This window comes from Fopius arisanus, unplaced genomic scaffold, assembly GCF_000806365.1.
Source record: "Fopius arisanus strain USDA-PBARC FA_bdor unplaced genomic scaffold, ASM80636v1 scaffold00242, whole genome shotgun sequence".
In the NCBI taxonomy this organism is placed as follows: domain Eukaryota; kingdom Metazoa; phylum Arthropoda; class Insecta; order Hymenoptera; family Braconidae; genus Fopius; species Fopius arisanus.
In genome coordinates this window covers 25,805-38,144 of record NW_011887981.1, presented here as the reverse complement: position 1 = coordinate 38,144, position 12,340 = coordinate 25,805, and the positions used below count along the sequence as shown (strand labels likewise).

The 12,340-nt window shown below is 41.5% G+C and overlaps 1 protein-coding gene across 1 annotated transcript in view; it reads right to left on the bottom strand.

Moving 5' to 3' along the window:
• Positions 1–10,610, bottom strand: part of LOC105272698 (uncharacterized) — a 61,876-nt gene extending 51,266 nt beyond the window's left edge. The window contains exons 1-2 of the mRNA XM_011314912.1: positions 10,582–10,610; positions 8,637–9,267 (exon numbers count right to left, since the gene is read on the bottom strand). Coding sequence (XP_011313214.1) covers positions 8,637–9,267; positions 10,582–10,610 — 660 coding nt within the window. The remainder of the gene's footprint in view (positions 1–8,636; positions 9,268–10,581) is intronic.
• Positions 10,611–12,340: the final 1,730 nt, after the last annotated feature.

Sequence of the window (12,340 nt, the reverse complement as noted above, 5' to 3'; positions counted from 1 at the left end):
CGACAGATTTTGAGGGAAGCAACAAAGAGCCAAGCGGACTGCTAAAAGCTCTAGATAGTTAATGCTGTAACATCTCTCTTCCACCGACCAGAATCCTCTAGCTGTGTTACCTTCACAGAATACTCCCCAGCCTGTGATGGATGCATCGGTGAAAATAGTAATTCTTGGTCCCTTCAATCTGATAGGACTAGAGCAGGTCAAGACACGTGCTCTCCACCAGTCCAGGTCTGACTGGAGAAAATGAGGGATCACCATCAATTGGTCGAAATTCCCTTCATTTACAATCAAGCATGATTGTTTGGCCCTCTTCAGTGATTTGGTATAAAGCACCCCATAAGCAGTAGCTGGACAGATAGAAATTAAGGAGCCTATCAAACGAGCGAAAAACCTAATTAAACTTTCTGTACCAGGATGGAACCGATCCAGCAACTCTTTAATTGCCACACGTTTCTTCTGAGGAATCTCCAGGCATAGTTTCTTGGAATCAACCACATACCCAAGGTATTCACTACGATTGGTAGGAACAAGTGAACTCTTCTCTATGTTGCTAACGAAACCTAGACTGGCTAACAGTTCGATTGTCTGTTGGGCATTTGAGTTACATTCAACAGCCGAAGCAGCGATGCAAAGAATGTCATCTAAATAGACAGATGATACTAAGCCTTTAGCCCGAAAATAACCCATCGTTGGTCTCATTATTTTCGCAAAACCATGAGGGCTAGTAGCTAAACCAAAAGGTAAGCAGGTAAACTGGAAAAGTCCACTCCTGAACTGGAAACGAAGAAATTTTATATCTTCTCTATACACCGGAATCGAGAAATAGGCATCTTTCAGGTCAACTTTTGACATGAAACCGCCTTGAGAACTTAACATTATTACTATTCTTATGTCTTCCAATTTAAAGTGAGTGGGTGCTAAGAACTTATGAAATTTGTTAACATTGAAAATGAATCTCTTCGTGCCACTCGACTTGTCTATTGAAAAATAGGAGGAAATAAACTGACCTTCACAGGGGGTACAGGGCTCAATCGCACCTAGATTTAATAGCCTAACTATCTCAGCACCAATGACTTTGCCCTCTACTTCAGAGAAAACCGGCTCTGGAAGAAACCTGGATTGAAAAGGGGGAGAATGTAAGGGGACTCCATAACCCTTCACACACTCCAGAACAAAGGTATCTGTGCAGATACTTCTCCACTTAGGCATGAAGTGCCTGATATTACCAGCCTGGACACTTACCACTTCTTGGCTTCTTGAGCCTTATCTGGGCCTTACGAGGCTGTCATCTGTCTGTTGGGATGGCGAGATCTGGGATTGGAGAAGCTGCTGAAACCTCTGTTGCTCACTCGGGGCTTCCCTCGAGGTTTCGTGCCCGCTTGTGGCCTCCTGAACTTGACCAGCGGGCCTTTCGGGTTTAAATTGTTCTGCTTTTTTAATGGAGCAGTAGCAACTTTGAGGGCTTGGCTGAGCTTTGACAAAGTCTTGACCTCCTTCACCTTGTCCGAAAGGTTGAATCCATACAGCTGCTGGTCTGGCGAGGTAGCCTCTAACGCATCACGGACCTGTTTAAAATCTCAGGGTTTAGCTTTGGAGCTTCAAATTGGCACCTTGAGAACGTGCGTGGATAATTCTCCATTAACTTATCCGGAGCCTCTTTCTCCAGCGGCTTTGTCAACCAAACTGCCCAGCGAGTTGCTAGCTCACATTGGAGAGATGTTTCCAGCTCTTGAGGTTTAGATGGGTCAGCGCCCAGGACTTCCAACAACTCCGGGTCCAGGCCAGAGGCGTCCTCTAGATCCACAACGACAGGATCAGTCTCAATAGGGGTTGTGCCCTGTGAGGTCTCTGATGGGCTGCTTGTCTCTGGGACGGGGGCGTTTGGCGCACATGTGTTGGACGTGGCTGACACTCCTGTTTTCCACCGTTTCTGCGGGTGTCAAATGCCTCAGGGGCAGTTGAATTTTCAACATCTCCATTCCATCATCATTTTCCTTGTTTTCTGGAAAATTACGACACAAGGAGAGGTTAGGACGTGAGTCGTTCCCTGAAGATATGCTCAACCTTCCTCGAGGCCTGGACGATTGTGGCTTTGTCACTAGGATCGAGCCGAATTTCGTTGCGGCCATTTTGGGGTTACATTTACCATGAGCATCGTCGGGTGGCTATGCGAAGAGACGCTGCACCTGATCATTTAATCTTTGAATTTTCCGAAGGATCTCGGCCTTCTCATCACGATCCTCATGCTTTCTCTTCTTATGTTTACCCATAATTCAATAAAAATACCTCAATATATATAACTCAATGGAAATTGCGTGTGAACCACAGGCGCACACACGAAATAATGAAAAGTTGGTAGCCCCCCGCACTAGAGGCGCCACGACCGACTTTTTTCTTACTCTTTGGATTTGTGTGGCTCCAAGTAGCACTGGCGGACTACTACACGTGTTTGAAATCTCGAAGACAAGGCTCGAATATAATTAATATGCACTTCAACATTAATTATTTCACTCAATGACCAACCAGAGTCTTGTTCTTGAAATTCATCCACCTTCACTAAAAGTTTTTCTTTGACACACTCTTCAAACCGCTCTCTAATGTCAGTAAAGCTGAAGAAGATTTCATTTTTTGTATTAAAAAATTCGTCATCTTCAAGAAATTGATCGTTTTTTCGTGTTTCATATCTACACCACAGTACCGCATTCACTTTTAAATCTTTTTGTTTTTTCACAGCATTCTGTACTCGAACAGTGAGCACTCTTGTCACATCCTCTAAAAATGTCAACAAACTTTTGTGTTCAAGATTGACGATTACACCCGTTCTCATTCGATCATTGAAAACACTTGGCAACTCCTCTCACCGAACTCCTTGAAATAGATTTCTTCTGCTATTCAACTGTCCTCCAACTACTTCCAAGTTCTTGAATAACGCTTCGAATCCTTTAAATCGAGCTACTGTTGCTGTAAGTCGGTCCTTTCCACCCTGCCGAACACTCCTTCCGAAACAGTAGCCAAAGTCGGACCGCTTCCAATAATATTTCCGCCAGGAATTTCTAGCTCTTTAGGGAGCGGGTTTTTTCAAACTGACGGATTTTAGGAGAGGTTCCCCTAATTGTTCTTTCGAAAATTGGGAAATTACTAAAAGTGGGGGAAGTGGCGTGATTTCCACCTTTCTGATTCCGGATTCATTAACTTGGTTTTACTTGCTAAAAAATTGCAAGTTATTAAATTTTTCTTGGCGATGGCCTTTGTGGAATGCAGCGTTGCGCATTCCTCTGAGGTCAGTGGCGGGTTTTGGTGGATTGCCCAATTGTTGTGGCGGCGGTTCATTGACATGACTTTTTAATTTTAGTGGTGTAAAAATAATTTGGACATTACAGGGTATTGGTTCCTCCGTCCCGACCACCGTGCAGAGATGATTCGTGACCATGCTGGCTATGGTCGAATGATTTATAAAGTGTAGTATTGTGCGTGTGTGCGCGCGCGCGCGCGTGTGTGTGTGTGTGTGTGTGTGTGTGTGTGTGTGTGTGTGTGTGTTTTGATTGGGTGTAAAATCATTGTGAAAATTCGTTATATTCGAATTTTTATCATCTATTTTATAATAATAATAATAATAATAATGATAATAATATTGATAGGCCAAGTCACTAAATTTTATTCAAATTACTTTATTTTGCTTGTATATTCATGTATGAAAGTTGATGGTCTAGTATTTTTTAAATAAACATTGTTTATTAATTATTAAATAAATTATTTTCATTTTCTTCTCTCCAAATCCTTAGTCTTCATGAAAATGAATATTGTTCTACTCGCCTCCCAGATACTCTAACTTTGGTGAACTTTTTTTTATTTGATTCTGCAGGTCTTCAAAGTGCTTAGGGTTTTGAATAAAAAACTTGGACAGTCGCCCTGGCAAGAAAATTGCATCACTATCATCCAAATGGCATATCACATTTATTCCATGTCTCGTCTTGATTTTCCAAGCTGAAGTTATGGTATATCAATGGGTGACTACTAGTTCAGACAATTTGGCGAGTAGAAGTTGTTTCATTTTTTCGTTTCTTTCATTGAAAAGAGCTCGATCATGTTCATCGATAATGTTGGGATCAGGCTGAACATGGCCACTGGATCCATCCTCAGTATACAGGGAAGTCGGACAGCCCTTTTCGATATGTTTGCAAAAATTTTCAAACTTTTTTGGATAATCGTCGAAGAACTTGGTCACTCGATTATTCATGAAAATGGAAGGAATGTTTGACAGATGCAAAATAGTTGCCGCACCCCATTTTGTCTCAGCCTTGAAAGCTGCCGTGATAGTGTATAAGAAATTGTCCTGCAGTTGAAACAACTTGATAACGGGCAGGTCTTGGATCTCTGCGCTAGCGTTGATTACATCGAATTCAGTTGATCCTCAAACTTCAACTTTGGATCATGATGAAAGCGTATATTGTTATATTTTCCACCCAAATATTGCAATGCTGGTGACCCCTTGGCAATATATTTTTGGAAATTCTCGAACACTTCGTCATTTTTTGCGAAGAATTCAGCTAACCTTTTATTAACGAAAACGGTCTGAGTGTTTGATAGATGGACAATAACACTCTCTCCATATTTTGTGCTCATCTTACGAGCCGCTGTGATTTTATAGAAAGAGTTGGGATTCAGGTCCGAGAGCTTCACCAGGGGAAGATCTTTCAATTCTCCCACAGCGTTGATCTTGACAAAATGCATGATGTTTTCTCCTTAATCAAGTCGCGAATAAAGAACGATGACGTAACTTTTTAGTTTTTTACTTCTCAGGATACAGCTTGGAAGCATCATCAAACTTTTCTACACTTATAGTTATTCACTGAGAACGGTTGATTAACTGATGATGATGATCAAATTTTCGGGGATTATATACACGCAATGCCCACTCTATCTCTTATAACTGATCATAACCATAATACGTATATGTTATTATTTATAATGATTAGCCGGGGGATCAGTATTAGTAAGGATAATAAAGATAACGTCATATATCTTATGAACATAGGAGTTCTAACATGTTTGAGCTAAAAATAGTCTGGATAATTTCAATTCCCACGAGTCATGTGGTTAATATCATTGAAAGCGGCATGTTTGAAGTCTCAAGTGGGGTTAGCTGGCCCATGGAGGCCCCGACATGCTTTTTGGCGGTGGGGAGGGGGGGGGGGGTTAAATGTCAAACTCCCACCCACCGAGTCTTCAGGTAAACAACTGATTCTCACCTGTCAATCAACGAACTAATCAAACCATCAATTAATTGATGATCCAATGGTTCATTAATGAGACCGCGAATTAAAAGCGCGAATTAAAAACACCCATCCGCCGATTCAACCGCCATTCCACCACCACCACCCACCTGTTGTTCACCGCCACACGATTAATTAACCCTTCCAGTAAATCACTCACTCCCCCCACCCTAGACTACACCCATTCACCAGGTAAACAATAGATTTTTTTACCTGTCAATCATCGAAATCAATCAATCAATTGATTAATTAAGCAATGACCACAAGGAAGCCATCACTCGCCATACGGCTGTCCCTCTGTAGAGATTATTGTAGGGAAAAGTATCGGAGGAAATATTGGTTAAGGAGAATTTGTGGGAGAGTTGTACGTGAAGTGAAGTGGAGGAATTGGCCAGACCCGGGAATGAAAACAACGAACGGGATCACTGTGTGGAACATTCTTGGAGGAGTTTTTCGTTGAGGATTTTTGCTGAGAGGATTGAGAAAGCTGCCATCACCATGAGTACCCTTGATTTCCTTTCCCACCCCAACACCAGTGATTGAACCCCGTGTAATATTTTCCCCCCAACGGTGAGCCTCTGGTAATATTATTTCTTTGGACGCCTGTAATTAGTCAAATGGGCTGAATTGTTTTGTATGAATTTTGTGTAGAAAAGTATTAGAATATAGAGTGTTAAATTATCAATCACCACGAGCAATCGTTCACAAGCTCCTCTCCCCCTTACTATTTCAGGTCCTCCATTAATATTATCCATTAACATCATGCCATCGCCGGGCATTAATAGATTTTTCACCGGCTAAGGTCACAACTTTAAAATATCATAAGTTGCTGAAAAATTGAGATATTCAATTTTTTTTTTCAACTTACTCAGAAAATTAGAAACTTCAATTCTAGAGATTTTTTTTTTCTTATTGTTTATAACAAAGTGATTATAATTTGACATTTCAATTTTAAAATTAAATTGGCTGTCTTTGACAAAATTCATTGTTTTTTCAACTAAGGATTTCATTATTTCATGAATTTCCAATGTGCGTTTGATTTTTTTTTACCTATCCGTTCCGAGCAGGTAGAAGAAAATTTACCTGGAGAAATATTTTTAGAGGCGGCGCCTTTGCATTTACTACGGAGTGACGTACTTTACGCGTATGCGCCAGTCAGTCTCAATGGGCCTCTGTGTGTCTCCTTTATTCTCCGTTTGCAGTAAATTTTGAACAAATCTTTCGACTTTTGATAAAATTAGTTAAAATTGTGAATTCTGTGATTTGTTTAACTGTGATTATAGGTGAATCATCGCCGTAAATTTGAAAAAAATGATTATTTAAGTGATGTTTTTCTATTCTCAGAAACCACAGCGTCTATACTTGCTCTCTATTTATTTTACAGAAATTACATGTATTTGATATAAATATTAGAATTTTTAGAATCCCCTGGCTTCTAGCAACCCTACCTCGATTAATTTTGATTTTAAGAGAAAAACTAAAAAAATCACTCTTTTATGTAATATTGGATGCTTTACCACTTCTATGAAAACTGTTTTTTCCTAGTCCTTATCGTTTTTCCAAAATACATAAAGAAACACTTTATTGAGTTTTTTCACCCTTTCTCGGGGGCGAATTAAAAAAAATCTTTCACAATTCGTTTTTCCATCTTTCAAAGTAACTTGTATCCAAAATTCAAGTATTTACCGCAAAATTCGCATTTGAAGGCCTATTTTCTTGGCCTAAACTCGACTTTCCTTGCAACCGTAGATCGAGTGCGCAATTTTAATGACAACCAACGATTCCAGTGTAAAATTTCGACTCTTCGTTATTACCGAGGGGCCCTGCTCATTATTAAAGCCGACCCTTCGATGTCCGTCTGTTGTGAAGCAGCTCTGCAGCATCGCTTACTCTTATCGTTACTAGATCAAGTGGACAAGTCGATTTTCTTCACTACGTCAGATCGATGGATTTACTTCAAGGGATGCTAACCAGACAATCCCGTTACAAACTCTTGAATTTCGACGAGGGGACCTGCCCATGATTACCCCTTTTCTTTATCTTGGACTTTTACTATTCTGCACCTCAAGTGAATTGTAATAAATTTTAAAAAGGGAAACTTGAGGGTATCTTTCTCTTTGTGTCGTAATTTCTCATATTATAACCAGTGTGTACTTCAGTACTTAGCCCTACGCAACAGGCTCCACTAAGTGAGAATTATAAGATCGTTTCTCCTCCGGACACTATCTGTCGTGACTAGTTACGGTCAACTCACCTGAAGTTCACCTCTTATTCCATATTTCGATTTACCTAGTGACCCAGTGTCCGCTACAACGGATTGAAATCCCTCTTTAAAAAAATAACCCTGTTGTATGGCAGCATAGGAAGCAAGGCCATCTGACGGTGACCAAAAAGGCCTTCAATAGATGGCATGTTTGACTTTTCCCCGATGAGGAGCCAAAGGCATAGTGGTTTAGGTGGAAATCGCGACTCCTGTAGGCTGGCACTTGGAAACTTGCCCAGCAGGTCATAACGACCGAACAACGGCACGGGTAACAGAATGACCGTGCTGCCGCTGAGATATCACGACTAAGAGGTAAAGAACCTAGGAGATTTGGGACAGTGGAGCATGAGCTGTCGATTAGAGCGGTTGTAAGGTTGCTCACTTGCTGGAATGGCTGAAATACGTTTAACAGGGATGGGATAGATTAGGTTCGCGGGTGATGGCGACCTCCGGCCTGCAAAAGCCGAGAAGAATCCGGGGTTTCTCACGGTGGACGAGAATTACAAATGTGATATCGGATTACCTCAGATCTAATGTTCTTCCTCCCTACCCCCTTGAGCGTTTAGGTGAAAAAGAATTGTATGTGACATGCGGCATGTAGCGCCAGTTTGTGATTTGTCTGACTTCGCAACATTCGGCAGTCGGTAAGGTTATCGACGCTTCATGCTGTTAACTCACTATCATTTTTCAACCCTCCGCTTAGAGGTGTTATGACACAATATACCATTGCAGACCATGTGGCATAGGTTACTCTATGTCATGAGGTCCGGATAACCGAGTATTTTTATTGCCCTAGGGAAGTAAGTGAAAAAAACCTCCCTGACCCACTCACCTCCATAGGGCAATGCAAGTACGAGGTGAGGTATGGCTAGGACATAAATTTATTCGACATAAAATTCCTTTTTAAGATAGACTAATAACATGAGTGGGGTCCAAATATCTGAAAAAAATAATCGATAATTTAAAGGAAGCTTACCTAGGAACTGAAGAACTTTTGCCAAATTAGTGACGTTAACTGGTCGAAATGTTTACGATATTTTAATCTATTTATCGACTTTAACAAGAAATGTGGAATTATAATGCCAATCGGAGACATTTCTTACCTTCATACGGCAATAAGTAGGTTCGGAATCGAAGTCTAGCGACGATAGCTGGTGCATAGTCGTTCGACATACATTTAAATCAGAAGTGAAATTACAATTAGACAGTCTCCGCTGTGATGGGATTGCAGTTTGTGACTTCCAGTCCAAACTGGCCATTGATCTTGTCAATTCGCGGTCTTTATCCCGACGCCGTGACTTATAATGCAAACTGTCCATTATTGAATCGAGCTCCTTAGAGTGGAAACTCCGTGAGTTATCACTACAGAAGTTCTTAGAAATCTTCGAACTTTGCCACAAGTCTTCAGAAGTGTATCCACTTATAGCTGACAAATTCTCAACAAGAGTTACTGCAGGACCCTTCCGATAAACTTGCAAATTATCCTTTCTAGGTAGTGGGGGATCGAGCGTTATTCGTGTTTTGAGTGGCGTTAAAAGATCTCGTACTTGTTCCTCCAGATAACTAATTCTGTGCGTCAATCGCAAATTTTCAGTTCGTAATGATCTCAGTATTTCCAAAGATTCACTCTTTCGTAATACGACAATCTGTGCAGCGTCTGGGTCCACTGCTAGAAGCCTGGCCAAGTTACTTCTAGAACAACTGGCCACTAATTTGCCATTTACCTCCAAAATCCTGTCAAATATTTAAAAAGAAGGTTAGGATTTGTATATGTAATGTTCTCTGTAATGATTGGTGGGGTATTTGTAACCGTTTTGGTCTTAAGAATCTTTCAATTTTTAAACAGTGAATAGAAGAAACATAAGGATGAAGAATAACCTTCCATACAATGAACGTAGAAAAAACAAAAAGAACAAAATAATCAAACATCAAAGTATGAAAAATCTGAGTTACGTGTTTTTTGTGATATATTCATTGAAATGTGACTGTTTGATAATTTTGCAGCGATTCGCCTCACCTTTATCAAACCTAATCAGACCACCGAGTTTTTTTTGTAGAGTATCATCAAACATGATAGTGGGTATCCTAGAAACTAACTAACTGCAACACTCGCCAAACTTTGTGACAAGGCAATTTTTTATATATATATTTTTTGCAATTTGCTTCTAATTAGGTCACGGCGAATTAAATTTAGCTAAGGCTGGAGTAACACAGATGAACTAGGTTATAAATTCTGTCACCTTTGAACTCCCACTCCCAAGTGATTACACCCCCCTCGCCCGTTCGCGCGTCGTGGTTCTGACGGAAACAATTAAAAGAACAAACACACCCAAAGACGAGTGCCCCCGATGAACCCCGATTATCGTAGATTAAATGCGGATTAAATTTATCAGATTCCAGAACTTATTTCTTTTCTCTACGCACTTGAAAATTTACAGAAATTTTATTTTCTAAAATTCCCACGGGGCCCTATACTCGCCAATCGCCCCCCCCCCCCCCCCCGCATTAATGGTTTGTTTTTCTCATTTTTTCCTTTCCTTTTCCTTTTCCGAACATTTTATATTGCCATTGGTAATTTTGTTGTCGATAAAATAACATTGACAATTTCATTAAATGTTTTATTGCGCAAATTTGTTAAGATAAGGTGGTTCCTTAAGCCGAATCCGGTTTTCTCGAACCCGGTTTTTTCCTGGTTCGGATCGAATTTCTTTTGTGTTTAATAAATTGTGCTGCCCAGCGTACTTTACAGATTATTAAGTCTACCGCGACGATATATATCCCTCTTTCTTTCGAGATGGCTCCGCGGAGTAAAATAGTAATAACAGTAGAGAATTAAAAAAGTTCAATGGAGCGGCGGCAGTGGCCACGCGGGTATGTGTAACTCCGGCTGTCATCCAGGCTAAGCAACGCTCAGTTAGGTTAGTACTTGGATGGGTGCCCGCTTAGTCACACCTCTCGGCGTGAAGACCTCTGGCATTAGGCACGGGTGTAGAGAGTTGCGGTGTTCGCCGAGTCAGGGTGATGAGCACAGCAGAATCCCTGCATTACCGATTGGCTGCACTACTGAGGTTTTCCATGGTTACCATCAGTAAAAGCCAAATGGGTGCAGTAAGGAATGTCGGCCTAGGACACCACAAAAAATAATGAGAGGACAATAGGAGAGGCCAAAGGCTAAGACGAATGGGTGCCTATCAAACCATGAACAAAAAAATATGGTGGTAGGGAAAAGAAAATGTAAATGAAAAAAACATAATAAAGTTCAATCTACCCCAATCTTAGTACGTCCGACCCTACCCCGTCCTGCCCCGTTGAATCCACCGTCCTTACAACCACCACCACCACAACAACTATGAACATCAGGGCCGCTGCCCCCATAGTTAATCCTATAAAATTATGATATTTTGAAGGATAGATTCGTTCGATATGAGGTGCGGTAGATCTTTGTAGACCCTGCGGCTGCTTGGAACCATGATATCGTTTCCACGGGGATGCCTTTTATAACTGGCGGGTTTAGGGTTATTTCGGAGTTAATGGCTCATTTTAATTCCGCCCTTCTGGCAACTTACGTTCAGGACAGACTCATGGGGCGTATCAATATCCCATTAGTTTTGATCACTTTTCGCATTCCAATCGGTAGAACAACCCCCTCTCCATACAGTTACTTTCCAACAACCCCCCACTAATAATCTTACCTCCAATCCCGCCCTCTCGCCCCTGCCGCAACCTCTTTACCGCAACATTCAAAATCAACCCCTGTCCCACAAAGACATTGTCCCCATCGCAATTGTTATCCAGCCAATCCATTCACCCCTAACTCACAGCTAGTCCCAATCAGTTCTTCAGACACAACGCAATATCACCGCCGTAATCACTCTTCCCTCCCCAATGCCCAGTCCACCTGTCAGATAGAGCACCCTCGCCTGTTCCCTAGCCAAAAATTAACCCCCTTTCAAACCACATAAACGCACCCCCATCGTCCCTCAGCAAGTTTTTTCACAATCCCACTACCCTGAAAATCCACCACCTCCGCCGCCAAGTCCCACTACCATGTACCCTGCTTACCCCATCGGGTTGCCCCAGACGCGCCTTCAGAATACGTACAGGGCCCGATTTCGAGAAGATAACCATAACGACCTGCAGACCAGGGATCTGACAAAAGTCAGTAACATTTTTAAAAGGGATGGAATTAGTTTTTCGGGAACTCGACAGAAAGACCCGTATAAATTTCTCAATAGAATCACTCTGTGCTATCAATGAAGTGGATGAGGCTGTGGGAGACTATATCACTAGTCTACGTAGACCAGAGCCCGGCAACCTGGACTCATCGGGCTTACGCGGCTCCCGAGGTTGGTTTGTGAGAACTGGGAGGGGCCTTATCCTAATTAACGAGACTACCTGCTCTAAATTTTCAGTCTACTTGAGCCCGGCTCCACTGATACCGGCACAGGACAATCGTGTGATCGACCGGGAATTTTCAATTTTCCATAAATTGGAAATATAAATATCAATTTTTCGCTCTAAATAGGTAGCAATATCAGGCTAAAGATTTTTTTTTATGCTTTCATGAAGAGTCACTGTTGTATCAGATGCCTGATTCTGTGGGAATATTGAGCGGATGGAGGAGATATGGAATGATTTTCGGTAGGTGTCGAGAAGGCCAAAAAATCACTGCACGCGGGTTTTGATAATGTGAGCAAAACTCACCTTATTAATTAACTAATTATTTTGCTGAGCTGTTCACAATTGAGTTACAGTGAATCAGCGGATCACAAGAGATTGAATCGAGCGGTTCCGAAAACTAAACGGG